Source organism: Camelina sativa, chromosome 20 (assembly GCF_030686135.1).
Source record: "Camelina sativa cultivar CO46 ecotype springtype chromosome 20, ASM3068613v1".
NCBI classification, from domain to species: Eukaryota; Viridiplantae; Streptophyta; class Magnoliopsida; order Brassicales; family Brassicaceae; genus Camelina; species Camelina sativa.
Window position 1 is genome coordinate 2,578,801 of NC_141899.1, and position 23,305 is coordinate 2,602,105.

The 23,305-nt window shown below is 32.9% G+C and overlaps 5 protein-coding genes across 9 annotated transcripts; all 5 read right to left on the reverse strand.

Annotated features, from left to right (window-relative positions):
• Positions 1 to 30: 30 nt before the first annotated feature.
• Positions 31 to 2,320, reverse strand: LOC104768879 (putative protein phosphatase 2C 68). The gene is made up of 4 exons (XM_010492953.2): positions 1,651 to 2,320; positions 971 to 1,338; positions 546 to 782; positions 31 to 446 (listed from the first exon to the last, which is right to left on the reverse strand). Exons 1-4 carry the CDS (start codon positions 1,982 to 1,984, stop codon positions 201 to 203), a joined length of 1,185 nt encoding a protein of 394 aa, XP_010491255.2. The 5' UTR covers positions 1,985 to 2,320; the 3' UTR covers positions 31 to 200.
• Positions 2,321 to 6,355: 4,035 nt separating this feature from the next.
• LOC104768880 (late embryogenesis abundant protein 46) lies at positions 6,356 to 7,358 on the reverse strand. The gene is made up of 3 exons (XM_087505437.1): positions 7,139 to 7,358; positions 6,544 to 7,010; positions 6,356 to 6,424 (listed from the first exon to the last, which is right to left on the reverse strand). Exons 1-2 carry the CDS (start codon positions 7,223 to 7,225, stop codon positions 6,588 to 6,590), a joined length of 510 nt encoding a protein of 169 aa, XP_087361563.1. The 5' UTR covers positions 7,226 to 7,358; the 3' UTR covers positions 6,356 to 6,424; positions 6,544 to 6,587.
• A 2,863-nt stretch (positions 7,359 to 10,221) lies between these two features.
• On the reverse strand, positions 10,222 to 14,097 carry LOC104768881 (zinc finger CCCH domain-containing protein 52-like). Of its 4 annotated transcripts, XM_087505617.1 has the most exons (5): positions 14,068 to 14,097; positions 13,641 to 13,875; positions 13,497 to 13,565; positions 12,154 to 12,393; positions 10,222 to 10,986 (listed from the first exon to the last, which is right to left on the reverse strand). In XM_087505617.1, exon 5 carries the CDS (start codon positions 10,908 to 10,910, stop codon positions 10,398 to 10,400), a length of 513 nt encoding a protein of 170 aa, XP_087361743.1. In that variant the 5' UTR covers positions 10,911 to 10,986; positions 12,154 to 12,393; positions 13,497 to 13,565; positions 13,641 to 13,875; positions 14,068 to 14,097; the 3' UTR covers positions 10,222 to 10,397. The 4 variants fall into 4 exon arrangements, with proteins under 4 accessions (XP_087361743.1, XP_087361742.1, XP_010491258.1 ...); XM_087505616.1 differs by lacking the exon at positions 14,068 to 14,097 and having other exon boundaries at positions 13,641 to 14,043; XM_010492956.3 differs by lacking the exons at positions 13,497 to 13,565; positions 13,641 to 13,875; positions 14,068 to 14,097 and adding an exon at positions 11,555 to 11,615.
• Positions 14,098 to 16,750: 2,653 nt separating this feature from the next.
• LOC104768882 (protein EMSY-LIKE 2) lies at positions 16,751 to 20,293 on the reverse strand. Of its 2 annotated transcripts, XM_010492957.3 has the most exons (11): positions 19,942 to 20,293; positions 19,762 to 19,810; positions 19,416 to 19,573; positions 19,206 to 19,315; positions 19,022 to 19,112; positions 18,754 to 18,912; positions 18,050 to 18,118; positions 17,613 to 17,840; positions 17,467 to 17,535; positions 17,310 to 17,373; positions 16,751 to 17,062 (listed from the first exon to the last, which is right to left on the reverse strand). In XM_010492957.3, exons 3-11 carry the CDS (start codon positions 19,521 to 19,523, stop codon positions 17,019 to 17,021), a joined length of 942 nt encoding a protein of 313 aa, XP_010491259.1. In that variant the 5' UTR covers positions 19,524 to 19,573; positions 19,762 to 19,810; positions 19,942 to 20,293; the 3' UTR covers positions 16,751 to 17,018. The 2 variants fall into 2 exon arrangements, with proteins under 2 accessions (XP_010491259.1, XP_087361744.1); XM_087505618.1 differs by lacking the exon at positions 19,942 to 20,293 and having other exon boundaries at positions 19,762 to 19,902.
• A 429-nt stretch (positions 20,294 to 20,722) lies between these two features.
• LOC104768883 (uncharacterized) lies at positions 20,723 to 21,878 on the reverse strand. Its single transcript, XM_010492959.3, has one exon. The coding sequence runs from the start codon at positions 21,498 to 21,500 to the stop codon at positions 20,853 to 20,855; it is 648 nt and encodes a 215-aa protein (XP_010491261.1). The 5' UTR covers positions 21,501 to 21,878; the 3' UTR covers positions 20,723 to 20,852.
• Positions 21,879 to 23,305: the final 1,427 nt, after the last annotated feature.

Genomic DNA, 23,305 nt, shown 5'->3' on the forward strand with positions numbered 1-23,305 from the left:
CCATTTCACTTTGTCAATGTAGAATGCAAATGGAAAACATAAGGATATATCGATTATTGGCATTACAAATGAAGGATTTATACCTACAATTTTGTATCTAAAATCAAGGTGTTGGTACAAAATCGATCCGTGTTCGTTTTTTGTTTTGTTTTTAAGCATATCTGTGGGAGTAAAGTAAAGATAAGATATGTAAAAAAATTCTAAGAGAAGAAGATACTGAACTTGGAAGGTCCAACAGTATGAGAAAAACCTTTAATGGACAATTCAGGAACAGTAGCTTTCTCCACCATAAGAAGCTCATTGTCTATGAATATCACAACCACCGTTATATCATCATGAAAGAATCTCCTCACTCCTCTCTCCACTTTCTTCAAATCATCGTAACTCATCTCTCTCTTCTTCGCAGCTATGTTCATCGCTCTTCTCACCAGCTTCCGAGCTATTCCCTGTGTTTGTTTCATTCATGCATAAATAACATCAGTGAAAGCCAAGAAAAAAAACTAGGAATTAATCAGTATGAACATCTTGAGCAGTGTGGCACGTACAGGACGAGGGTTTTTATTCACTATGTCTACAGCTTGCTGGTTGGTCATATGTTCCCAGAGTCCATCCGATGCAAATATCACAAATTTGTCGCTTGTTTGTAACACTCTTGTGTACACAGAAGGCTCTGCTGATAAGACCGGTCTTTGTAGCCTTTCAGCGAGATGGAACCGTGGGAATGAAGGGTCAAGAGAGAACTCTGGGCGCTTTAAATATGCATCCCCTATTGATTTAGATACCTGCACAAATGAAACACAATAATAACATATAATCCAAAGATGACACAGAGGGTCTACTTGAAGATGCAATCAAGTCTCTCTGGTTTAGTCAATCGGAACAACAATAGCAGTTTCATAGGTTTGTTCTTATCAGTGTCACAGGCCTTTGTGATTTTGAGGGGAAAAGAAGAAAAGAAAGCTTTGCAAACCTGAATGATGCCTTTGATGCGCCACACACCATGTTTAAGAACAACGATATGTGAATCATCCGGATGCAATGACCTAAGCTCTTGTCTAACTTCTTCCAAAGCCGCATTGTGATCACTAGTCAATTGCTCAGCTACAATTTTGTTAGACCTATTACTACTACTCCCCAGCACAGCACGAGAATCACCAACATTAGCTATAAGCAAGGTTCCTTTCCAAATAACTCCAACCAAACAACAAGAACCAACAGCTGCAATCAACGGTTTTAACCCACAAGTCCTTCGCACAAGCGTGAGAAACCCTTCCTCAGTAGCAGAAAAAGCACCCCTCAGAGACTCCTCTGAAATAGAATTCTTTTCTCTCGAAATTCCTAAAAGGTCAAAAAAGAAAGCAGCTAATGAAACCAAACCTAATCCAGAAAGCAACAACACAAAGCTACAAAATTTCAGAAACGAACAAATAGAGAGAGACCAAGACAAAGAACAATCTGCCAAAACAAGAAAAGTCAAGATTCACTTCACTGTTCATCAGATGCATAAAGATTTGAACTTTCTACCAAAATATGTCCGATCAACATAAACCAAATCTTGAAAGACTTCAAAAAGTGGACTTTGTTTGACTTCAAGAAGAAACAGGATTCAGTATGAAGGAGAGAGAAGAGATTAAAAAGAAAGAAACTCACTCATCAAATGAGAAAAGAGTTGATCAGAGATGTATCGAGAAGCTTCAGGACCACCATGACCATCATAGACACCGACGAAAACGGCACCGTTTCCAGTCTCAACTTGACAATGATCTTCAAGAACCTCGTTAGCTTGCACAACAGCCATGGAGAAGTCTCCGAAAGTATGTCTCTCGAGTTCTCTAGACCAAAGAAGCGAGTCACCGGAGGAGGAAGAGTCATCGCCGTCGTGGTGATCATCGTTATCATCATCGTCGTGGTCTCTGTTCATACGGCCGTAGCGGCGCATAGGTCGCAAACAAAAAAGAGCCATTCTCGCAAGCCAGGAGAACATCCCTCATTTGCTCTCCCTACCTCCACGAGAACCAAGCTCCTTCTTTTTTTTTAGGTCGCCGGAGACCACACCGGAAAGAGGAATCTCGTGATATGTTGGTGGGGAAAATTAAAAAACGAGTTAACGAATCGGAGATTTTGATAAAAAAAGCAAACTTTGTTTCTTTATTTGATGAATTGAATTGAATTGAATGAATAATATTTAGCTAAAAAATTTGAGATTTTGAAGAAAAAGGAAAAGACTTTGGTTTGGTTGGTCTTGGTCCTATAGAGAGAGAGTGAGAGAGTAGTTGAAGCAAAGTGTGAAAAATATGATTTGTGTAAATTAAAGTTGAGTGACTCGAGTCTTTGAAATATATACAATTAAATTAATGACGTAATTTTTGTCTCTATTTACCAAAGGATCTGACATCATATTTTTTTGTTTCTCTTGATTTGTTTTAAAAATAAAAAGGAAAAAAAATATTCAGCTATACGAAGTATTGTTCAATATATGGCCACACCTCCTAACTTTAAAAATGTATTGCCAACTACGCCAAATATATTTATTGCATGGTCACATATACCAACCATACGATGATATGTGCTCAACATCACAACCATCTTATTTCGGTATATCGTTCATCAGAATCTGAGGTTAATCAGTATTGACCGGCGTTGATCGATGTTGACCAATAAAAATATGCAATTTTTTTTTGTTATTAGTATTAGAAACCAAAAAAAAAAATTGTTTAAATCTTTAATGTTTTCATTCTTATAATTAGTAATTTTAATTTGAAGCTAAACTAATAGTTAAATAAAGTTATTAATAATTATTTTGAATATATATATATATATTAATTATATATGTATTAATTATATATGTATATATTAATATTTCTACAGTCAAATATATTGTTTTGCAAACTCAATTTTTTGGATCTTCTATATATTAAAAATAAATATTGTGTGTTTTGTTGTTTACAATCAAATATATTTCTTTTATTAAATAACAAAAAACATTGTATTTAAATAAATCAAATAATAAGTTGATGTTTTTAATTGCAATAGAAAAAAAACTAACTATCATAAGACTGGATGAATTGACAGATATATAATATATTTTATATTGCAAAAATTAATAAAAGTGAAATGAAAAATCATTAATTATTTTTTCAGATATTAAAATTTTTACTTTACCATGAGTATATAACATTTTTCCAATAATTCTAATGATTTTGATATGTATTGGGTTTGGTTCTAAGTATTTTTGTTGTAGAAATTTTTTTTTGTGGTTGAGAATATTAAATAATATTAATTTCCTATTTAGATAAATTAAATAAGAAGTTGATGTTTTTAAATTAATAAAGTTAAAATAAATAGTTATCTTATTTGATTTATCTTATGAATGATTTTTATTTCAATTTTAGTTAAGTTTTGAAATTGACAAAGATAACTATCATAAGACTAAATTAATGGAATTATATACAATATATCTTTATTTTGGATCCATATATGTTTTAATATAAAAAACTATAAATGATTCCTAAATAATTGAACTAATTTTTTTTTTGTTGGTTTCTAATATTAAAAACAAAAAAAAATTGCATATTTTTATTGGTCAACATCGGTCAACGCCGGTCAATATTGGTCAATCCCGGATTTTGATGAACGGTGTACCAGAATAAGATGGTTGTGATGTTGAACACATGTTATCATATAGTTGGTATATGTGACCATGCAATACATATACTTTGTGTAGTTGGCAATACATTTTTTAAGTTGGAATGTGTGTCTATGTATTGAACAATACTTCGTGTAGCTGAGTATTTTTTTTCCAAATAATAATGCATTTCTCTTTAGCAAAATAAATAGTGCAACCGAAAAAGAAAAGAAACATAGTGAAACTTTTAAAACACACAAAATGAAATAGTAAAAGTGCAACATATTGACATTGTTTGTAATAAAAAATTCATCTTCACCATATTGTCTTTTATGAGATATCTAAAGAGTTGACGTTTGTTTCTTTGGCTTTGTATTCTCACGTAGGGAAGAAGGAGATTCCAATGGAGGCTACATCTGTGGAAATAGAAACTAAATGATGTAGAGGGATTTTTACAATCCCACATCGACCACTATTTAAGGAGTGCTGAGATCTACCTATTATAAATACTTAAACCTATTTGATTACCATTACTTAAGTTTAGTGGGATAACAATTAACTGTGGGGGTCTATCATAAATATAGTAGAAATAATATATACTATAAATATCAATAGTATATATATAAACATAAATAATTAAATATTTTACTACAGACAAATATTTTCATAAAATTTATTATAATATTGATTTTAACATCATGCTTTTAAAAATAGTATAACGATTTTACATTAGTTTTGATAAATGATGCAAAAATTTATATAAATTTAGTAAAAATGATGTAAGACTTGCAACATTTTTTATAAGTGATGTAAATAAACATCAATTCAGTAATTGAAACAAATATTTATTTCAATTGATACAAATTATTTGCATCAACAAAATATAAATTATTCATTAAAGTGATGCAAATTATTTTTGCATCATTTAAAACTGATACAAAAATAGAAACTAAATGATATAATACCACACTTTTTTGTAGTGGTACTAGCACCCTTCTCTTTCAGTTTTTCAATACACAGTAACACTCTCGTATACCCAATAGTAAGCTGAGAGTAGAAATCATGCCTGCTATCAGTTGATAGCATAAACCGAAACAGAGACTAAAGCTCAGGTTTTATAAACACACTCTTCATTAACTCCTGCCCAAAACACACCCCAAAAACAAACACAAACAGAAACTAGGCTGTGAGCTTCACTTTCCAATTTTTTCTTATTTGTCTTTTTGGCCATGTTCGATTCATCATTTTGCATCTCTATCTAAATGATATATTTAAATGATATATCTAAATGATTCATCTCATTGTCAAATGAGCCAACAAACAAGATAAAAAAATAGTTCATTTAGATGGTCCATCAATAATTCTTCTATTATTTTTGGATGAACCATCTCTATCCAAATGGTCTAACTAGAATCATACAAATGAGTTTCAAATTTTTGCCTAAAATTTTAAAACTCATTCAGATGAATCCAGATGATTCATCTGAATGATTCTGGATGATGCTCCTTTTTTGACAAAAACAAACAACAAACAACATTCAGATGATCCATCCAAATAAATAAACAAACAAAACCTTTTTGTGATTTCCACTTTTTTCTTAGTTGGCTTTTTTTCCAGGATTTTTTTTTGGTTTTTGCTAGATCTTTTAATTGCTTAATTTTATTTTTATGCCTTAGTTCCTTCTTTCTTGAATTTCCCTTTTTAGAAAGAAAAAAACAAATGCAAAAGTCTATGATTCATGCATAGTACGATCGTTGTACAAAAAACTCATTACACATAAAAGTAAATTTATTAGCTGATCAATTCAAATATAATACGAATGTTACTACTCAAAAAGTTAGCAATGTATTGTGGACATATTACAAGTTTATTTGAATGCGATTTTCATAATTAGTTAATCCATATTGTTATTGTCAAAGTTGCATGAGCATATTATTACTAGTGATAATCTTAATTATTGCTACAACGCGTTACTGCGCGGAGAAGTAAATTTTTAAAATGAAATAATATAGTTAATCTTTTTTTTTTTAACAAAAGTTAATATATAAATTTGGTATTTCAACTTTGGTTTCTCTACTAGTAGTCTTTTTTTAGTTGCTAATTTACTACATATAGTGATTAATGATGCTTTGACGATCAAAACTACAAATTCATTAACACAACTAAAAGAATAATTTTCATTAGATAAGAAAATTCACTTCAATATACACAAAATTTTAAATTATGGATATTAATTGCCAATCCCAATTATATCTTTCTTTTACTAAATCTTCTTCTGATACCTCGTGACATGTAAAATAACACCATTCGACTGTACTATAGATAAGTAGAAATCTATGGGATTTATCATTAAAATGACAAATTCCTTGCCATTAGCTGATTTCCAAAATCTGATAAAGAAGTATCCACGACCTGAAATACACAAAGAAGGAAGTATAATCATCTGTGTAAATCTAGTTAATCAAAGTTGAATGATTAGTGGTTCTTTTATTCATGCTACAACAAAGTCTGCAGCGATTATTGAGGTGTGTTGTTACCATCTCCTCTCTCACCGAGAGTCAATGTATATCATATGATTAATTGTTATTTATTTAATACTATGAATCATATGGTACTATGAATCTTACAACGTCTCAACCATTCGATGTTTTCCTTGTTCATCTGAACCGTTGATTCTTTTGTTTTTTTCTTAACAATATATGACGTCAACACTGCTGACTCAGCAGTCCCTTAAAAACTGGTTTTCCTTACTATTATATGTAGATTTTGCATGAACAACATGCAACTCAGAAAGTAGCACTGTCATCAAACAACAACAAAAAAACTAGGTGAGATTGAAGTCCTACTACAGTTATTCAGAAGGATTTAAAAAACGATAGACCCAAAAAACACAACAAAACCACGAAACTTCGAGTTACCAAAAACAGAGCAAATAAGAGAACCGTAAAAACAGAGCAAACTTCTATCCACTATATCCCCCGCCGGTTCCGTACGGACCGGGACCGTACCCGGTTGTACCACCACCACCAACGTGTGTGTTATGAGCGGTTGTCCGACCAGTTCCAGTGTCCCTTCCGATCGGGTTGGTCGCAGCTGTACCCTCCACAACGAGGTCGGTCAGTTGTCCTGTTCCGTGGCCAGGCAAAGCCGACATCTGGTGTGTCCCAGTGCCGTGTCCGACTTGTCCAGTTGTCGAGTGAGTGGCAGACCCCAAACCCAAACCGGTTCCAGTTCCGGTTCCGATTCCGGGTCCAGCCGCTTCTTTCATGGCAGCGTTGTGCTCATACGTTTCTCTCTTCTGCATCTCAGCTAGATTAATCTTATCTTCTTTAACTTGTGTAGCCATATGTTTCTGAAGAGGGTCTCGCGTCTTCATCTTCTCCGCCTTCAAAAAAAAAAAAAAAACCAAACCAATAACCAACACCCCATCAATCTTATTAAAACGAATCACACCGAAAAAAGTTTTGTTTGATTGATAAATTGATAATGATCATCACAATTATATATTATTACCTTTTCCTCCAAGGTAGCTTTGGTCTTGTCCATGCCAGACTTTGCAGAGGCTGCAATATTCGAAGCTGTTTCTTTCATCGACTGCATTTTTACCGAATCTCTTGCTTTTTCTTTAGTGAAATTTCAAAGATGTTACAAAGATATCTTTCGATTATTTTTGTTTAATGCTTTGCTCACCGAGCATGTCCCATAATTTATAGGCTTCGCGTTCTCCATGAATTGTTATATTCAAAAAACTGTGACTATTATTTAGTTACGTTCTTGACGACATGTCAGCGAGACGTGTCATTAAACAAGAGGTGTTAGGTTTGTGTTGCATTTGTTGGTCTTACACGTGTTGAAGTTTTGAGAGTCGTAGAGAAGATAGAACGACGCGTGTTAGGCTTCCGAGTTCGCCGCTTGTCAACGAACGTTAGCATCTAGTATTGTCGATAATTAACCGGTCACGATATCGTCCCCGGTTATGTGATCGATGGTGGTTGTATTATCTTATTCCTATTATAAGTAAATATGAAATTAATTTTAAAAAGTATAAAAATTTATATTTAATATCATTAAAAATATTTAATAAAAATTAATTAATTAATTTAGTAAAAAATAAATTAAAAATCATTAATCATCTAATTAAATAAAATACATTGACCAAATACAAACAATATATCAAAAAATTTAAATAAAATCTTTTGAATAATTATTAGTTTCCAAAAAAAAATCTATCACTCTAATTAGTTTTAAACGAAAATTACTAATTAGGTTTTTTTAATCAACTTATAATTATGTTTAATTATAAATATATATTAGATTAAGATTTTGTTAAATGCTAAGCCTATCAGTTTGTCAAAAAGTCCAATGACCATATGTTAATATTTATTTGAGGTGGTGTCAACAAAATTTGAAAAGATGTCAAACGTCACTTAAACATATGCTAATTAATTATTTTACAAAAACTTATCCAAAATTTATAATTTTATGGGTGTCATAGGTGTCATATAACACCCCTTATACTTCACTGCCTCCATCATTGCTTGAATTGCTGTATCATAAATATCTGGTTGGATATCTTGCCAGTCGGTGTACTCCATGTTAACAAAATACTCAAAAACTTGCAAATCAATCATACCCATCTCAACTCCAGTGCCGGCTTAGATAGAGGACAAGCGGTACGACCGCCCCGAATTCATACACTAAGGAAACAAATAATGTAAGATTAAGGGACACAAAAAAAAATGCAAGATGAAGGGGCAAAAAAATAATAATGCAAGATAAAGGGACAAAAACAAATAATATAAGATAAAAAAGATAAAAACAAAATTTGTAACACAAAATAGTTCATTAAAATATATTTTTACGAGTCAATAATCAAAAAGACTCTTTATCTTCCATAATTATCTCAACTACTCTAACTTAGAACGCAAATAAATTTTTATAATCTTATCAAATATTTATATATTATTAAAATGAAATCCATATTTTTTTTAACATATAACAGAGATTCAAAAAAAAAAATTTGATCTTTTATTCAAACAAAAAAAAAATTTGCCCAAGGGCCCCTAAAAACCTTGAGCCGGCACTGCTCAACTCCCTGTTCATCCTCCTCCTTCCTAAGCACTTCACGAAGAAGATTGAAGAATCCATCAATAAGAATGGTGGCCATAGTAGTACCCCTCTTCCTCATTTTCTGGGAACGCAATAAGACTTTAGAATACTAAAGAACAAGCTCGCCGTAGAAAAGTGTCTGATATCATCAAACGACTTCTTTAGGAACACCAAGTGAGGCTTAAGTTCAGGTATCATAAAGACACTCTGCACCAAATCTGCATGGTAAGAAAGTGGCTTGCTTACTCACATGGATAACAAAACCGGTGATTGTAGGCAAAACACCTAACATCGTAGATGTTAATCTTAGTTCTCATTTGAAAACATCTAACTAAGAAAAATAAATAATCAGATGTAATACTTAAATCCAATAAAAAATCAAAATATAAACAATATTAGGCTAAAAATGCACCATAATTTCTCGCGACTACAACAAATTACAAATTTCACAAATAAATAGCAAATTTCAACAAAGAAAATTAATAATATTAAATTCATTTTATAAAATAGCAAATACCTTCTAGATGTGCAATTTCTGACTTCAAACGTGCAGCCCCCTCTTGTGAATATAAATTATGAGTTTTTTTTTATGCTTAATTTGAATCGGCACTAAGAAAATGAAAGATGTTCATTTGACCATAAACCCGTTTGAGCTGTGGCTTTTCTGATGATGATGAACAATTTCTAACATTGCATAAAAATTTGGAAGGAAGTTTGTTCTCCTTAAAAATATTTAAAACATTTTCACAATAATATAGAATGTTGGTGTCACTTGTATTTGTTATTTTCTCATTTACACTCATTTTTGTATTATATTGTGTATTTTTGTATTATATTGTGTTTATTATGTTCATTAGAAAAATTAATTGAAAAACCTTTGTTAGCTTTAATCTTAAGAATTTGTTTTACTACTTGTAGAGTTGGTTTTAATGTTTTTTTGCCTATGATAATATTGACTTTTTTCTCTGTCTCCATTTTATTTGATTTAGATGTTGATATTTGTAATTTAGAGTTTTGAAATATCATCAAACAACCCCATAATAAAGTTTTGGAAAAACCCTGAAGACTCGTACAATAATGGGCCTTTATTAGTTGGGCTTATAATTTCGATCCATTACCGACCTTAGTTTTATTTTCCACTAAACATGTAATAAGAACTTGGAAAATAATGCGCTGTGATTTTATCAAACCCGAGTTTTTTGTTTTGGGTTATTTGGTGTTTTGCTATGTTCGAAGGGGTAGACTCGCTCGTTAGAGAATGATATATAATGTCGATGCGAGTTAGAGTTTGGCCTTTGCCGCTTGTGAACGAACTTTTGTCTAACACACACAGCATTGATTAATGTCGGTTATTAACCGGTTACGACATCGTCCACGGTTCTGTGATCGATGGTTGTTGTATATCATTAGAGCATGATTTCTTAAGACAAAACAAGTACGTAATTGTTTAATACAGTATGCAAAAGAAACCTAAATGTGCACTTAGCTTTTAACTGTGATAATAAGTAAAAGCACAGATCTAAAGTTTACCAATTAGTCTTAAGTTTTCAAGAAACAGAGCAAAAGGTCACAATGATAAATTGATAATGGAGGTAACAACAATGCACTTAACCAATATAGAAACGCAAACGCATAATCTGTTCTCAAGAGTCTAAAGACATAACTACGCCATTCCTGACCTGCGCAGCTCGGCTTCACCATGCGCAAAATGGCATCTATCTCCATATGTACAGTTCCCTTTAAGGAACCTGTCACAGATCTTGGTCTTGTAGCTGCTCCCAGGATGTGGTTTCCCTTCAGAACCACCACCAATCCCTTGCGGCTTCTTGACTGTTCCCAGCCTCCCTATAAGCTCTCTCACCATCCCACTCGCTACATTGATCTGTTCAAATGTTCCATCTAGCTCTATAATCTTCAAGTTTGGGTCTCTTTCATGATCTTTTATCGATAATTTTGCTCCTGTTTGACGGCATATCTGTTTGGAATGGATTCCACTTTTTCCAATGATGGCACCAGCTAAAGAAGCATCTACACTGATCTTGGCAGTAGCAGAAGCACCAAAGACTGATACAGGGCCTAATCCTGGATCTCCTCTCCCTGAGAATCTACCACCCGCACCAGCAGATCCTTGCATATTTCTGGAAACTTGAGCAACTGATGGCCGGAGAGTTGTCATCTGCGCTGCAGCATTGTATCCACCAGGTACATAGTGCAAGAAGTGGCAATTGTCACCAAACGGACATCCAGAAGTGCTGCAACAGAAAGCATAATATGCATCAGCAATTTCATCCGAGAAAGAAAACAATGACATGTCTATAAAAAATATTGCACTATAGCCACTTTCTCGACAAAGCAATAAGCTTCAGTGCAAAAATGATGAAAGAATAATAAAACAGATTCTATTACAACTCTATCACCATTGAACTAATATGTTGCTCTGAAGCCGAAAGACTCAAGGACAGCACAAGGATAATGCAAGAAGAGTCTTACCCGATACTAAATGTTATATGCTGCATATATAAAATTACAGATTCCTTACCATCAAACAAAAGAACAAACACAAAACAAGTTTTGGTTGATTTTCATATATTAGATTCACCAGTAGAATTCAGTTCCAAAATTATTCTCCATAACCATATAAGCTTATCCATTTCTAGGAGGGATCACAGTTTGTTACATTTGAGTATTTAACTCGTTTAAGGATGGACAATGCTACGTACCTGTATAACAACTATCCACTTCATTAGCACAGCACAATTTTATACAACATTACTTCTTAATTTCAGGATCCAATCAGGATAAAAAATATAGATTAATAACCTGAAAAATTTAGTGCAAGGCTTGGATTTGCTTCCTAAACCAGTAGAATTTGATTCCATCTCTGTTGCAAACATTAACTTCTTTTACTTGGTTAAACTTTTCTAAAATATCAATTTGGAATTAGCTTCACTGTGCCATCTGCCTTTTTATGCATTTCAGACTCAACGCCTTGAGTTGACATATAGATCAATCTATATCAATCATGTTGAGTGGCCACAGACAAAGGCTAATGGCTTATCTATATTTGAGTGGACTGACGAATCTAATGAACATGAGAGGTTTAGCAAACAGCAGAACACAAAGGAGGAACAAGAAACAAACTTCCATCGCAACTCATTGGCTCTAACAGTAGAACAAAGTCTCAGGATAAGGTAACTTCAAAAGACTAAAGCAGATAAAGGGGTTTGCGAGTAATCTCTCTAATGAACAAAAGAAGCATCAAACACGACGACACAAGAATAAGCCCAAACGAGAAAGGAACAACCTTTACGAGGGAAAAAAAAAAGAAAAATCTTGTTTTTAACGAATCCAATTTTCTATGGTTATAAAGATCTCGAATTCGGAACCCAATAGGGGACGGAAGGAGTGAAAGAGCTAACCTTGCTTAGACCTCTTGAATCCTCCGCCATTGGAGTTGTGTGCTTCAGGGCGTCCTCTCTTTCGAGCATCCATGTGCTTGAGAGAGAGATGGATGGAATCGGGGAGAAGGTGGAATCCGAAATCGGGAGACTGATGAAAGAGAATGAGATGGGATCTCAAATTTTCTTAATTTGAGCCTTTTCGTTTCTTATCCAATAAAAATTCTATTTGGGTTTATCATAATCATCATCGCCACAGCTCTGTCATATAAAGATAGAGAACGTTTGCTTGAAATTTGTTAATATATTTAAATTGTAAAAGAAATTAAAATTCCAGGAAACACCAAAAGACTAGGAACTTAATTAAAATTATATTTGGGTGATATCTAGTTTTGTAGCACAGGATTATATATTTTGTTAGTTATTCTTTTTTGTAATTTGTATTTTTGTAATGTAGTTTTTTTATTTTGACTTATATTCTTTGTTTATATAGTATTTATTTGTATATTTGGGGTTGTACAGTACATTAGAAATACTAATAGAGTAAATAGTTTGTAAAATGTAGATTTTCACGGAAACAAACACACCGACAATATTGGATAGTAGTTTTGTAAGAGAATAGACACTTTGCAATATCGAATAATAGTTTTATAAGAAGATAGACACACCGCAATATCAGATAGTAGTTTTGTAAGAGTATGAGTTTTTCTTTACTTTTAGTTTATCGTCAAAATAGTAGAAAAGAGTAGAAGTTGCTTGCTAAATTTTAGTGTGAGATATTTCAATGGTTAGGAAACCATTATATTTATAGTGAGATTAGATGTATTTAGGTTATCATTTAGAAGTTAATATTTAATATATCAAATCTCAACAAATTGTAAAAAACCAATTTAATTTATAGTTTGATAAAAATACATGTTTTAATGGGTTTAACTTAAACTTTTTTATATTTTTTAAATTTTAAGAATAAAAATATTAATATTACTTAAATATTTTATAGACTTAAATATATTATAATATTTTAAACTTTTTGACGAAGTTCAAATATTTATAACAATTTAAACATTATCTAAAAATTTAAATATTTAAGAACCTTAATCATTCTCTCTATTAATGCATAATCGAGGAACCTTAAGTCATGGAGTTCAAAGTCATGGTGATTAAAGAACCTAAGTATTTTTCTTTAACTATATGCATTAATATTAATTTTAGAATACCTCTAAATATAATAACCATAGAGTTAGTTATTGTTTGATGAGACTGTAGTTTAATTGCTTTTGCAAGTGTAATAAGAACAAACAAAACAAAACTGTTTCTTTCAAATCGATATATCCTCATCACAAAGTTCTTATCATATCTCTCACCTTGAGTAGTTTGTCGGCCTTATCAAGCTCATGTGGATTAGGAAGGTTGGAATCAAAATCTCTCTCGACCTAACGGGAAAGATTTCGACATCAAAAAGCCTTTAGCCTAAAGAGAAACACAAATGCAGAGATACAGATACCTACCTCTTTCACCGGTGAGTCTGTGTTGAACAATTCAATCTCATATTCTCATCCATACACTTCCTCCCACCACTGTTTTCTGTTGCTAAATGTTCTCTCTTGGCTGAATTCTTGGACCTCCCCCTCTACCACCATGACTTAAGGTTCCTCGATTCCCACGGGTTGTTCCACCGCCATGTCGTACATTTAGAGTTACCCCATTCTCCTCCCCATCCCATCTTATATCTTCCGGTGGAATCTGCAATTATATAAACTAACTTACTTCAGATTCAGCTGAAAATGGTATCATACTAGGTGGATACACTCTTTCGACTTTCGAAAAATGTTTCCCACGCAATTTTACTAATGAACGCAAAAGACAGTCCTGGCAGCATTTTCAAAAACTCCTTAACTAATACCTAATAATATAAAAAAAACTCGTGAAGATTACCTCCTTAAGATCAACCCATTCCCATGTCTCAGAAATATATACTTTTCGGGGTCCTCTTTACATTTTAGTACATAAAAAGAAAGTCATATAGCAATCATATAATTAAGTTTAGTTTTTTCTTCCCTTCTTTGTCATGGGTTCAGAAATTGTAAAATCTCTAACTGTTGATTCTTATTGATCGGATACATTCAAATTCCAAAATTAGCTTTCACATTATTGTTACGAAAGGAGCAAAACTAGATACAAGGACAATCCATTGGATCTAGTACCTATATCTAAGTACCTTGTATATCTTTTCGTCTGGCGTCAAATTTAATTGACGGAAGCAATATATAGCGACCACTCTATGTGCTTCACTATAGTATTAATTAATTATTATGCATCGGTTATGTAATGTTAACACGGTCGAGACTGCACGAAAAGAATGTGAGGTCAGATTTACCCATATAACCAAATATATACGTAATAATTACGAAGATGTGATGATAATAAGTACAAGAAAATCCGTAACGAAAGCTAAATAAATCTCAAAATTAGTAAACACTTCCTTTCTTCAGTTCATCAAGAACTACACTAGAGATATACTTGATTAACTAGATAGGTCTTTTTGACCAATGCCTAAACCATGATCCTAGACCAATACAAAGCACTCCAGCTTATTTTACGTAAACTTCCTTTAATCTATTAGCTCTCCATCTACGCTACTCGACTTTAGTTACTTAGCTGTCAAACCATCAACTACAAACCACCTATGGTAATTGCAATGCTCTCAAATCTTTTTTTTTTTTTTTTTTTTTGTATAGGGTAAAAAAAATCAATTCAAATATCATTGTAAAAGCTTAATTCTAAATTTCAACTTTAGAGTTTGTATGATATGTATATTGTACATTGTTTTTTTTTTTATGTTTTAAAAGGTGTATCTCCATTGTCTATTTTAGATTAGCATCTTATAAAGTTATTATTTTCATACTTTTCTACAATATTCACCATACAATAAGTTCATAAAGTTGAAATGATCCATATCTAATTCTCTATTATGTACTCCGGTTATGTATCATTTTTAATAATTTATAAAGATCAATATAATATTTAAAGATCAATATAATATTTAAAGATCAATATAATTATCCATTTATAAAGTCTATTTTGTTTTGTAGATTCTATCAATTCTATTTATAAAATCTATTTTGTTTTGCGATCTAATAGATAATTTTGTAAAGATCAATATAAATTTTCTTTTATTTATGATTTGAGGTTTTTGAAAACTAAAAAATGATAAACTAAAAAATTTGGTCTTTGTGATTTAATCAAACTAAAAAATGATCCCAAAAAGAAATCATATTTAAATAGAACTGAAATATAAAAAAATATATATAATTTTAAAAATATCATTTAACTAAATTCTCTAAAGATGAAACCATTAGTATGAAATCTAGCACTATAAATTAAATAAACATCTTTCATTCCGTTGGTACGGCTTCAGATCAAGCAAGAGAATAAGCTCATTACTCTATTCACAGCTTGGGTGCGTACACGTTTGAAGGTGGTAACAGCATGTTTAGGAGCAGCACCATTGGCTGGGAAAAACACAATGAGATTCTGCACTGAATCTAGACGTTATTTTGACGTTTATGTCAATGAAATTATTTATCTTATGTTTTCAAAATGGAAAAAATATAGCTAATGGTCTTTTTACATAGAAAATTCTAATGTAAAAACTTAGCTATATGTAAAGAGACTATTAGCTGTATGTTTTTATCTTGACATTCACCCAGAATCTCATTGTATGAAACGTGCAGATTATGCACCATTTACGTCAAAGATAACGTCAAGAATTCACGCGTAAACTTTGTGTGAATTTTACGCGTCTGTGTACCTTTATTTTTTTATTTTTTTATTTGTCTCTCCATAATTAAAATCTTCTCATTTTAAATTTATTTATTTTATAAAAGGTAAATCCTTTAAACTATTTTACAGTAATTAAAAAAAAAAAAACAAAAGACCAAAAAGTAATACCACGGCTCTGTTTATGAATCGCTGAATCTTTTAGTCGCTAAACATGGTTGTACTATAATTATTCCCATAATTATTCTCTTACTTTTTTGCCTTTTTTTTAATAGTACTAACTGCCTAACCCTGGGTACTAACGAAAAAATCTAGTTAGTGTCAACAGACAAAGTGCACTGCAAGTGGACCACTAGTTTGATGATTAGACCACGTGTTACGCCGATTCAGATCAGTTTTGCGGATGGTAATACAATAATTCAGTTTTTTTTCGGTCTAGTACGATCGACTGCGCTTGCTAGACAAATTTAACGATCAATATTTAACTATATGCATTAATAATAATTTTAGAATACCTCTAGATGTAATAACCATAGAGTTATTAGTTATTTGATGAGACTGAAGTTTAATTGCTTTTGCAAGAAATAAGAACAGACCAAAACAAAATTATCCCAATATTTATCGCTAATTCACGTAAAAATTTGACGCGTTTAAAATTTTAATGATATTCACATTTTAAGTTTAACCTAAATACTGATCGTTAAACCTAGAACGTACTTATACGTGATCAACAACTTATTTTTAGATTACATGTAAGGTGGATCGAGCATGGCAATCAAATTAAGAAGATTGTTCACTGGAATTTTTTAACGTAGTAACTAGTAAGTATGCGACTTGATTACCAACTGAAAAAATCTTATATGTTATCAAAATGGAAAAAGTATAGCTAATAGTCTCTTTACATACAAAATTCCTAGGGATTATTTTCATACATTCTGAAAACACAACTTAGAAGAATACTAATAATGTTCATCAAGGTGGATCAGATGAACAAAATCTTTTTCAGGGATCCGACAAAGCAAAGCAGAAAGAAAAACAAAAAAAAAATATTGCAGGTCATTTTTTCCTAAGGTTGCTGATGGTGAATCTCTTTCTTTATCCCACTGTCATCCAAGCATTGTAAGCTCATGCGAATACGGTTCTTCTCCATCTGTTTCATCAGCAACCACACAAAAACCATGATAATTAATAACATTATTGGTCTTTCAATGATCCAGATAATGAGTCAATCCACAGGCTTGTCAAATTACGTTGTTGTTAATGATCTTTTAAGTATATGACTGTTCTGACAACAATGCGATTTGGATGAGTAAAACAACATTTTCAGGATGGGAAAATGATATGAAGATGCATCATAAAGCATAGAATAAACAAAGGTCTCTGTTCGTATTTATTACCGCTTTCGTAATCAGAAGCATCCGCAAGCCTTGCAATGGCAGCAATAAGTGCCTGTTCATGTTCCTGTATCATCCCATAACAACACTTAGTTTCACTGAACTGTTTCTTTTTCAATCGATATCTCATCACAAAGTTCTTATCATACATATCTCTCACCTTGAGTAGTTTCTTGGCCTTATCAAGCTCATGTGGATTAGGAAGGTTAGAATCAAAAACTCTCTCGACCTAACGGGAAAGATTTCAACATCAACAAGCCATTTAGCCTAAAGAGAAACAGAATGCAGAGATAGAGAGATACGTACCTCTTTCACAAGTGAGTCTGTGTTGAACAATTCAATCTCATCCATAAACTTCCTCCCACCACCGTTATCCGTTGCTAAATGTTCTCTTCTTGGCTGAATTCTTGGACCTCTCCCTATACCACCATGACCTAAGGTTCCTCGACTCCCACGGGTTGTTCCACCGCCATGTCGTACATTTAGAGTTACACCATTCTCCTCCCCATCCCATTTTATATCTTCCGGTGGAATCTGTAATTATATAAACTAACTTACTTCAGATTCTGCTGAAAAATGGTATCATACTAGGTGGATACGCTATAGAAAATGTTTCCCACGTAATTTTTACTAATGAACGCTACCTCCAAAACAAATGTATCTTTACCCAAAAAGACTTTTTCTTGGCAGTATTGTCAAGAAAAACTTAATACCTAATAATATCAAAAACTCGTGATGATTACCTCCTTAAGATCAACCCATTCCCATGTCTCATTCGCTGTGTTTATATCATATACCAACGCATGTCGACCCTGTGAGAAAACAATGAGAGCATCAGTTCCAATATACTTAAGCTATGTTCAATGTTAAAGACTGTTCCAAACTTCCAGATATATCAAAGTCATAGTATACTTTTCAACCACTCACATACACCCTGATAGGATTCAAACTAGTAAACACTTCCTTTCTTCAATTCATCAAGAACTACACTATAGACTATATAGAACCTCACCATGAAAACTAGAGAAGCTTTTTGACCAATGCCTAAACCATGATCCTAGACCAATAAAAAGCACTCCAGCTTATCTTACCTAAACTTACTTTAACCTATTAGCTCTCCAGCTAAGCTACTCGACTATATTTGCTGAGCTGTAAACACAGTTACAATCAACTACAAACCACCTAGGGTAATTGCAACGCTCTTGCACCAGACTAACTCTACACTAGTAAATGTTGGTCAGGCTTAAAGGCCTTGGTGTCGGATTATAAAAGCTATTAACAAGGGACACAATTAGTTAACGATAAGTTTGAAAAATGGAAAACTTTGACGTTTGAAGTACAGGAGACACCTCGAAACACATACAGATATACTGTCGAACATATGACTAGATGTATTCTGAATTACTGATTCAATCTAAATAAAAAGGTCTCAGCCATAAGAAGTTACCTCATCTGCATTGTATTGTGTAACTACTGCTTCATAGAAGCTGTTGTCTTCAGGCCATTTTGTCCACACTTTTCTTCCAATAAGAGCTTCAGCAGGTTCGTTTGCTGCTACTACACGGTTATTGATTACCCTGTTCCTAGTAGAACTAATCGACGGATACTGCATGTGTATCACAAATGATATGGTCAGTAAATAACACAAAACTATATGCAAATACAGATATCCCCTGACTTATTCTATGAGGAAAGATTAAAACAAGAAGTCTTACGGATTGGAACGTCTTCTGTTTCTTCCGAGAAGCTGAAAAAGTCGGACTAGGAACAACAGCGAGGGACTGTTTATTTCCCTTTCTCGAATCACTGTCATAACATCATATTTAAGTACAAGATACAACAGAATCTCATGTTAACATTAGCTTTACTGTCAACAAAACAAATGATCAGAATTCTTACTTAATTCTTTCGATAATATCGTCATTTTGGACATTGTTCAACATCTCTCGGTGTTCATCATCAGATACCCTCAATTCTTTACGTAGACTTGTCATCATGCTTGCTTTCTCCTAAAGAAATTGGAGATCATAACAAGCCGTTCAATATGACAGTAGAGTTTAATAATAATAACCTTTTTTCAAGACAAAAGGAAGAAAAAGGACTTTTTACCCAAGAGAGAGTATCAGCCTGAGCTTTCAAAGCCCTTAAGACAGCATAATAAGCTTCCTGCTCAAGTATATGAATCTGCGCTTCCATATCAATGTGAAGACCTACCATACACTTTTTACATCCAAATGAAACTACCCCCTTTTTCTTCAAACCTTCTTCTGAAATTTAAAATTCAGATAAATTCAATCAGAAAATGTATAGACTCACTGGAGTTAGTGCAAAACATTAAAATTCTTAAAACCCTAACAAAGAGAAAATTTTGAATCAAACCCTAAAACTGTTGGATCTCTTAATGAACAAAAGCATAATGTCTTCAAATTACGAAAACAGAGGAGATAAAACATACCGCCGTATTCAGAATCCTTCCGTAAAAGCGAAATCTTTACACAGAAACCCTAGTTAATCGAAGAGGAAAAGATTGAAATCCCAACGGAGAGACGCAATAAAGGGTAGATGAGATCCGACTGTGCGAGTAATGAACGGATAAATTCGTTGGGAATTCGAGAAATTGACAAAAAGACACAACCTTTTCTTTGTTTTTGGCTATAGGGAGCGACAGAGATTGATCTTTAGAAAGCGCAAGTGTAGTTAGTGTTTCTTTAGCTGGCGGAGCACCAGAGCGTGCGATAAAGAGAGAGAGAGAGAGAGACCGGGGAAGTTCCCAAGTTGGAGGAGAGAGAAACCTTAGTTTGGTCGGAACTCTTTGGAAGCTCTTCTTCTAATGACAAGACGACGCGTTTTGTTTCGTTTCTTTTATTTGGGCCTATTTGTATGATAATATTGGCCTGTTTGGCCCAAATAGTTTATAGTTAAAAGGATCTCTTAACATATACTATATGTCATATCATTTGTGATCTAATTGTGTCTACATGTCAATTGGACGTCAACTGGTTTGAACTTTGAAGAAAAGGGGTAGTTTCATTTTGATGTAAAGTGAATGGTTGGTCTACACATGAGAGATCATATGAACCTCAATTGATAAAAAAAATTTGGTGCAAATCCATCTTTATAAAAATTATTAGACTCACATCTAAAATTGATAATCATTTACAACCGTATAAATTGCTTATTGTATGTTAAACTGTCTCCATAGAAAAGTTAGATAATTAAGTAGAGAACAAAAGAAAACAACAATATCAGAAGATACTAACAAAAGAACTCAAACCACCCAAAGCCAAAGTTATACAAAAATCCATTCCATTCTCATCCTCACTTTTCCTTTTTGGACTGTCTATTAATTCTAGTTATAAACCAACCACCGTCATCATCAGACTGTAAACACAACAAACACCACACAATCCATCCTCTTAGCTTCCAATACACATTTTTATAGAAGACTCAAATCATGTTAAGAAATTCAAAAGAAAGAAAAAGTGAAAATTACATTAATTAAAAAGAAATGAAAGAAACGAATGGCCCCCATCATCATCATCATTATCAACTGCTTCTGTTCAGCATATCGTGGGATCTCCTATATGAATCAACCTTCTCCAACATGAACTTCTCATGACAATTTGCTATAAACATATCAGCCAATTTATCAATCTCATTCATCATCATCATCTCTTTTCCTTCTTCTTTGTTGTCTTTAACCTTATCTTCTAGCTGTCTTAGATAGCTAGTAAGCTGAGATGGTTCTTGAACATCATCATCATCATCATCATAATCATCGCCGACATCCATTGATTCAGTCGAATACTTTGACTCCCAAGTAGAGTCGTATTGGAGATGAGCTAAGTATAGCTCCTCAGGGAGACGTACTGGCGCAGAGACGGGAACTACGTGAGAGGAGCAAAAGTTGTAGTGAAGTCTAAAGGAGCCAAACAAAATATTTCCCTTTTGTTTCTTAGAGGCTCTTTTTGGATAGAGTAAAGAAGACACTGACAAGAGATTGTATTGCTTCTTCTTCAAGACTCTAGCAAGAATGGATGAAGCTCTAGAGATTTCACGGATTAGTCGACAAACATGAGAAAAGATGAGAGTTTGGATTAGGGATTTGAGTTTCATGGAGGTTGAGGTTGGTGAAGATGAAGATGAACATTGAGAAGAAGACATATAAGATGTTGATTTGAGTGGCAGTGCCATTCTCTCTCACACTCTTTCTCGTTAGAAAATCTTTGGTTACCAAAGGGCTTCAATACTCTTTAGTTGAATTGTAGTTGTACTAAAGGTTATGAAAGCATGTGGAATTACTTAAAGACCCTGCTACTTTAGGACTATTTAAAGGGATGCCACTCTAGTCTACTTTGGAGATTTTAATTGTGGTCTGGTCGGGATAGTGTGAGCCCACTTAATCTGACATGTTTGCCGAATATTAGGAACATCGTCTCAGATGTGAAAGAGAGTAGAAGTGACTTTAGATTCAAGTAACTAATATTACTATCGTCTGACACTGACACTGATCCTTGCTTCTGTACTGTCTTTATTTCAACAACAATTTTCACATCTTTGCTAATTTTTATTCTGCCACTCCTGAGCTAAGGTGTATAATCGAGGTTAAGTGGATAACCAAAAGTTTAACACTAATTAGTCTGTAATATCGAGTAACGAAACCTGACTGGTTTACTATTTGATTCAAACGAGTAAATAAAGGTGGATGACGATTGACGAATCTTAGACCACATGAATATTGTAGAACACTTTTATGTCCAAAAACAAATCCCTAGGATCCCCATATGATCCACTTCCTAGAAAAAAAAACAAATATATTCCACAAAACCCCGCTTCCTATATTTCAAACTATGTAAATTCCTTATTTTAAATTAAGGTTAGTAAATAAACTTTTTTTTTTTTTTTTTTGTGGTTTTAGATGTTAAATTTCGACTACTTTTGGCAGACCCTTTGAAGTTTGAACCCCAATTTAAATGGGTTAGTTATATTTATTTTGACTAGATATCAAAAACCAACGTCAATTCCAATTAGCTGTACCTATATAATCATTTGAATTGAAGACCTAATATACAGTATAAGTGTATAACGACACATGATATATAAACTTAGAATTATATATTACATTGTGTATTTTGCCAAAGTTTGAGAATTCTACATAACGAAATTTGTATGCACCATGTCCCCTAACAAAGCGGAAGCGGAGAACATCTGACTAGACTAGATAGAAAGCACTTCAACTGCGTTTTATGGGAAAAAAGGTAACTACGATATGTACGTTTTGCGGTGACACGACTTTTGATAGTCAGAGAACAAAAAGGAACTAGTATCCATCCAGCGAGTCCTCGCAGAGTCGCAATCATGGAGACTTTTTGTCACAAACCAACGGTGAAGACAAAACCTCTTTTAATATGGGCTTAATTTGTATCTTTTGAGCCCATCAAAAGTAAAGGATCAATTCGGCTCCTCTCTAGGGCCTTGAGTCTGAACTAAGTACACAGCAAGATATGCTCATAAAATTATATGGTGTGAAGTAACATCATGTACATGTAATATAAAAGGTTTACGTTAATATCATTGGCTATGTCACACCTGAATTTTAATTTTCATACATCTGTATGTTGCTGATATAAACAGAAACTATTAAAAATAGTAGCTATGATGCTCATAATTTTTTTTAACCTAGCTAGACGGAGTCAATTTTTGAGTATATGTAAACAAAAGAAATCGAGATCTATGACACGGTTTGTTCATATGTGGGTGATTCGGAGCGTAATGTTAAAAAAGGTTATTATAAATTCCGGCTGCAGATCTTAATTCTTTTGTTTAACAGATTTCTTTTGGGGAACTTCAAATGTATAACATAGAGATATAGAAGAAACTTTAAATTAAGGTCAAGTTTCTTCAAATATTGCCCTTATAACAAAGTCTACCCCAATTTGTCTCTGCCTATCAGAACAAAATTTATAAAAATTATCAACAAGGGAATAGTTTACGCAAAT

Excerpts from the sequence above, each read along its gene's own strand:
- LOC104768883 (XM_010492959.3), bottom strand. The coding sequence starts at position 21,500 with ATGGCACTGCCACTCAAATCAACATCTTATATGTCTTCTTCTCAATGT.
- LOC104768881 (XM_010492956.3), bottom strand. The coding sequence starts at position 12,226 with ATGGATGCTCGAAAGAGAGGACGCCCTGAAGCACACAACTCCAATGGC. Across the intron at positions 11,616-12,153 it reads ATTCAAGAGGTCTAAGCAAG|AGATGGAATCAAATTCTACT; the intron begins GTTAGCTCTTTC and ends TGTTTGCAACAG. Across the intron at positions 10,987-11,554 it reads CCTTGCACTAAATTTTTCAG|CACTTCTGGATGTCCGTTTG; the intron begins GTTATTAATCTA and ends TTTCTGTTGCAG.
- LOC104768882 (XM_010492957.3), bottom strand. The coding sequence starts at position 19,523 with ATGGTAGGTCTTCACATTGATATGGAAGCGCAGATTCATATACTTGAG. Across the intron at positions 19,113-19,205 it reads GATATTATCGAAAGAATTAA|TGATTCGAGAAAGGGAAATA; the intron begins GTAAGAATTCTG and ends ATGTTATGACAG. Across the intron at positions 17,841-18,049 it reads AATGGGTTGATCTTAAGGAG|ATTCCACCGGAAGATATAAA; the intron begins GTAATCATCACG and ends ATATAATTACAG.
- LOC104768879 (XM_010492953.2), bottom strand. The coding sequence starts at position 1,984 with ATGTTCTCCTGGCTTGCGAGAATGGCTCTTTTTTGTTTGCGACCTATG. Across the intron at positions 1,339-1,650 it reads ACTCTTTTCTCATTTGATGA|GAATTTCGAGAGAAAAGAAT; the intron begins GTGAGTTTCTTT and ends TTGACCTTTTAG. Across the intron at positions 783-970 it reads GCATCAAAGGCATCATTCAG|GTATCTAAATCAATAGGGGA; the intron begins GTTTGCAAAGCT and ends TCATTTGTGCAG.
- LOC104768880 (XM_087505437.1), bottom strand. The coding sequence starts at position 7,225 with ATGCAGTCGATGAAAGAAACAGCTTCGAATATTGCAGCCTCTGCAAAG. Across the intron at positions 7,011-7,138 it reads AAGCTACCTTGGAGGAAAAG|GCGGAGAAGATGAAGACGCG; the intron begins GTAATAATATAT and ends TTTTTTTTGAAG.